Source organism: Centruroides sculpturatus, unplaced genomic scaffold (genome assembly GCF_000671375.1).
Source record: "Centruroides sculpturatus isolate CEXI.00-Female unplaced genomic scaffold, Cexi_2.0 scaffold4282, whole genome shotgun sequence".
In the NCBI taxonomy this organism is placed as follows: domain Eukaryota; kingdom Metazoa; phylum Arthropoda; class Arachnida; order Scorpiones; family Buthidae; genus Centruroides; species Centruroides sculpturatus.
The window spans coordinates 1-4,343 of NW_019388497.1; the positions used below are offsets into that span (position 1 = coordinate 1).

The following is a 4,343-nucleotide window of genomic DNA, read 5'->3' on the forward strand; positions in this document are numbered from 1 at the left end:
GAAAAACGCCCACATGGGGGCGATATCGCCCCCATGTGGGCGTTTTTCCAGTGTTTCCAGTGTTTTTCCAGAGTTTTTCGTTCGTATATACCAGTGTTTCTCAACGGGGGCGATATCGCCCCCCGTTGAGAAACACTGGTATATACGAACGAAAGACAAGTGATTTTTTTCAAAATTAAAATTTGCATCCCGGCATTGTGACCATATTCTCTTTCTATAAGTTGATATTTAGATTCAGATCTGCTCTCCACTCTTTAAATAATAATAATAATAGTAGCAAACATTTTTTAAAAATTATACATTGTTAATCTTAATGTTTTCAGTGAACATACCTTGTGATGAGTTGCTAACAATATATAAGCTACAGCAATTAAAAAGAATTGAGCCAACACGTACAAGCAACACCAAAATTCCAACTTCGGATTGTATTTATCGACGGGATACGATACCTGCAGAATTAAAGGGCATTAAATTTTATCAAATAAAATATTTTATATAATTAAATTTACATTTGGTATGTCTTCCGGATCTCCGTGCCACGGTTTTCCCGGCTTCCATCCGGGTCCTTTTATAACAGTGAATAATTTGTTTTTAGCTCCTTTGGCTTCCCAGAAGGCATTCCATAAATACAGGAGATGGCCAAACTACGTGGAAAAATGTATTGTTTAATAAGTTTCTAATATATTTTCTTGATATTATTTAATAACTTACCTGAACTTTCACAGGATTGAAAGTGTTTATGGGGTGTGTTAGCCCGTATACCACTTTGTCTGACTCCGGTTCGAAAGTGCCAAACATGCGATCCCAAATAATGAGAACTCCAGCGTAATTCTTATCGATGCAATATCGATTTCGGCCTAAATTAGCAATAATTTTAACGATTGTTTCAAATTTAACTCAATATAAAGTTTAAGCTTACCGTGATGTACCCTGTGGTGACTTGGAGTATTTATTATATATTCGAGAGGACCGAGTGTATTTATGAACTGTAATATAAAGAAATTAACTGTAGCTGATATAAAAATAAGAAATCTGGACGAAAAATTGGAAGACAAATATTAATTTTGGAGTTTATAATTTGTCCTTTTCACAGCACGGCAGATTGGATCCTTTGTAGGTTCCTTCCTGCCATAATAAGGAGTGGATTGGTGTTATAAGACAATTCAACACGTATGGTCGAGCGGTTAAGATTGCAGCTACTGCTCTGGAGTTTTTCGGGATGGTGTATCCAGATGTGTCAGACCCTATTCTTCACCACCTGGCCAAATCCATAATGGCTTAAGTGTCCACATACCCACGAACCTATTTTTAGACTCGTAAAAATTCTCCAATTAGTCTGGAAACGGGGACCCAATTCTTGCATTCTGTGAAAACGGGTAAGATTAGCTATAATGTAATCTTAATCTTAAATGTTTTCGAATAGTCGAGAACCGTTATGTGTGAGTAGTGGAGATGGCTTTTGGAGATCTGTGACCCACACGCTTCAGTTGATTTTTCATAAGTAAAAGTGTACGAATAACAGAAAAAAGTAGAAAGTGAATAGTGAAGTGTGAAAAGTAAAAATAAAAAAAAAATGCCAAAGCATAAGAAAGAATTTTTGCTGTCTCGAATCATATCTCAAAGGCAAAAGATGGCGCGGAGAAATGAAACCGCGGAAGAAAGAGAAGTACATCTAACATTGCTACGAGAAAATTATCAACGAAACAGAAATACTCGGATAGAAGAGCAACTTGAAAATTATACGGAAACACATCGAATGAGAAAGATTATGTAGAGGAAGAGAAACAGTCTTTTATGTAAAAAAAACTATATTACAGATAAATGTACGAACAAATAAAAACCCAGAGAAGCGGGTACTTGCAGCTAGTTGTTAATTGTTATTCGAGTTATAATTTTAAAATCATAGTGTAAAACTTTGAAGTTTTAAGAATTATTCTTTTGCTATAAATTGATGTATATTTATTTGTATAAATATGTAAAATATGGCGAAAAAATATCGGAATAATAATTCAAAATGACAAATAACAAGATATTACCTCATTGTGAATCCAAAATTGATAGAGCAAGTTAAATTGAACGTGTACGGCGTATATTGGCGGAGGAATGAAGAGAGCAATGGGAATATATGATATCTGGAAGAGTAAATCGATATAAATAAAAAATTGTCATATTTATTTAAATAGCCTTGTTATATTTGGATTTAATTACAGTCGAGTCTCGATATACGTACACCTACCTCTAAAAATGGTAATAAATCGAGTGAGCCGCTAAAATGTAGCAGTTTCAAAGTAGGATCGTGTATAGAAATGAGGTCTGGGGTCTCGCTAAAGGAAAAAAAAGGGCCCACACTACCTTTCCGGCCCTATCAGAGGACTAGGTCGTTCTCAATTCAGAGATGAGGATAATGAAGAAATCGGGTCGTATTCTGGTCACTTCTCCGGTCTCTTTCAAGCCGGTCGCTGATTGGCTAATCCAAATGATTAGCCAATCAGCGACCGGCTTGTGAGAGACGAGAGACCAGAGACAGTGACCAGAATATAGCCCCAGATCGTGCGCTGATATTTTATTGTTCCTGTTAGTTCTCGTTCACTCCTATGTATTGTCACAATATCTCGGCACCAAAATAATTCCGCACGAATAATCAGTCCGTATGATCTCAGCCTTAGAGAATCTTCCAGCATCTATGGGTTATTTAATACCAGTAGCCCGGGATGCCCCCTAGTGGGAGTTCTTTACAAATTTCCATGAGGCACGGTTCCTTTGACTTTTTTGTTCCTGTCAATATGCTCTACAGCTCTGTTAAAGTCCCAATGGTAAGATTTACCCTCCGAATGAAGAGGTGGTGACCCCCCGGAAACTGTAGCCCCTGTGCGAACAATAAAGTCAAAGGAACCATATCCCTACTCGCGACCCTTCGCGAGATATAAACCCCTGAAATAATAAATTCCTATTACAAATATACTGAATTATTTATATCGTCATATTGACCAAATAATAATTTATTGGTCAAATGAATAATAATAATTTATATTGTTAATTTAAATAATAAAATTGTTAATTTGAATGTTTGAAATATGACACACGATAGGGGCGCCTCTAGTGTCCGTTATCACACCGTTACCAGGACAGACGGATACCCGTTGAATGGATTATATATATATATAGATTTATGTCGAAGATCCGTTCGTAAGTACGAGGAGGGTGCTATATCGAGGTTTGAGTGTATACCATGATTCTATAGCAAGGAGATCCAGTAGCGTAGCGTAGTGGGGGCAGCACTTTTTAGGGGGCGGCAAAATTTCACAATAAATAATAATAATATCTTGTAAGAATTTGAACCATTTTATTAGAACCAGCATGCACTGCAAATTATTCTTCGCATTGCAAAATGACATACGCATGCGACAGGAACTTCTGTTCGAACAAACTTCACCCGCCGTCCGGGTCGACGATTTTAAAAAAGTGGCAACACTAGCACGGAATTTTTCATTACTTATTCTATGACGAAACTAAATTTTAGTCTTTTAAATTGAGATACCTAAATAAGGGGGGCGAAATTTTCCTCCGCCCCGGGCGGCTGACACCCACACTACGCCACTGAGATCATTGCTGTTATGAACTGATAGATGAATTTTGGGCTTTCAAAGTTGTAACTTTTTTTAAAAAAATTAGAAATCCAAGCAATAAATAACAGTTTATTCTTTACTTTTACATCATTTACTGTATCCGTTACAGTCAATGATGTGAGTAAAGGAGATATTAAACGAAATAGATGCCAACACACACATAAACAAAGAAACAAACACATACACGCGCGTGCGGAATTTTTTCCGGTTTTTCTTTTACTTTTTCGGGTTTAGTGGGTCTCAGAGATTTACAAAAACCCAGAATACCGGAAAGTAAAAAGGAGGGATGTATTATATAATAGAGTATTATTGATAATGATAATGACCCTGTAAAATGAATATTACTATCTTTTGTCACGTTAAACGCTAAAATGTATAAAGCAGGGGTGTCCAACCTTTTAGTTTCTTTGGGCCGCATTGGAAGAAGTCAAGGAGTTTTGGGCCACAAGTATATATAATATATACTTGTGGCCCAATATACAAGTATACTAAAGGATTAACACATCTAGATTATAATAATAAGTACTAAATCTTTATCACGAAAAAGGATATTTTAAAAAATTACTTCTACAGACACTTTCAATTTTATTTAGAAATAGACAAATTCATTTACTATAAAAGAGACAAACGAAAATTTATTTGAAAAACACAAATATTTGTTTTATTTGGGTCTCTAATTAATAAAAAGCGACGAAACACCATTTTAAAGTGCATTTT

At 35.7% G+C, this 4,343-nt stretch overlaps 1 protein-coding gene across 1 annotated transcript in view; it reads right to left on the reverse strand.

The window, feature by feature from the left end:
- Positions 1–187: 187 nt before the first annotated feature.
- Positions 188–4,343, reverse strand: part of LOC111616966 (alkylglycerol monooxygenase-like) — a 5,327-nt gene continuing 1,171 nt past the window's right edge. The window contains exons 3-8 of the mRNA XM_023358315.1: positions 2,037–2,132; positions 920–986; positions 712–857; positions 510–644; positions 333–449; positions 188–252 (exon numbers count right to left, since the gene is read on the reverse strand). Coding sequence (XP_023214083.1) covers positions 235–252; positions 333–449; positions 510–644; positions 712–857; positions 920–986; positions 2,037–2,132 — 579 coding nt within the window. The 3' untranslated portion in view covers positions 188–234. The remainder of the gene's footprint in view (positions 253–332; positions 450–509; positions 645–711; positions 858–919; positions 987–2,036; positions 2,133–4,343) is intronic.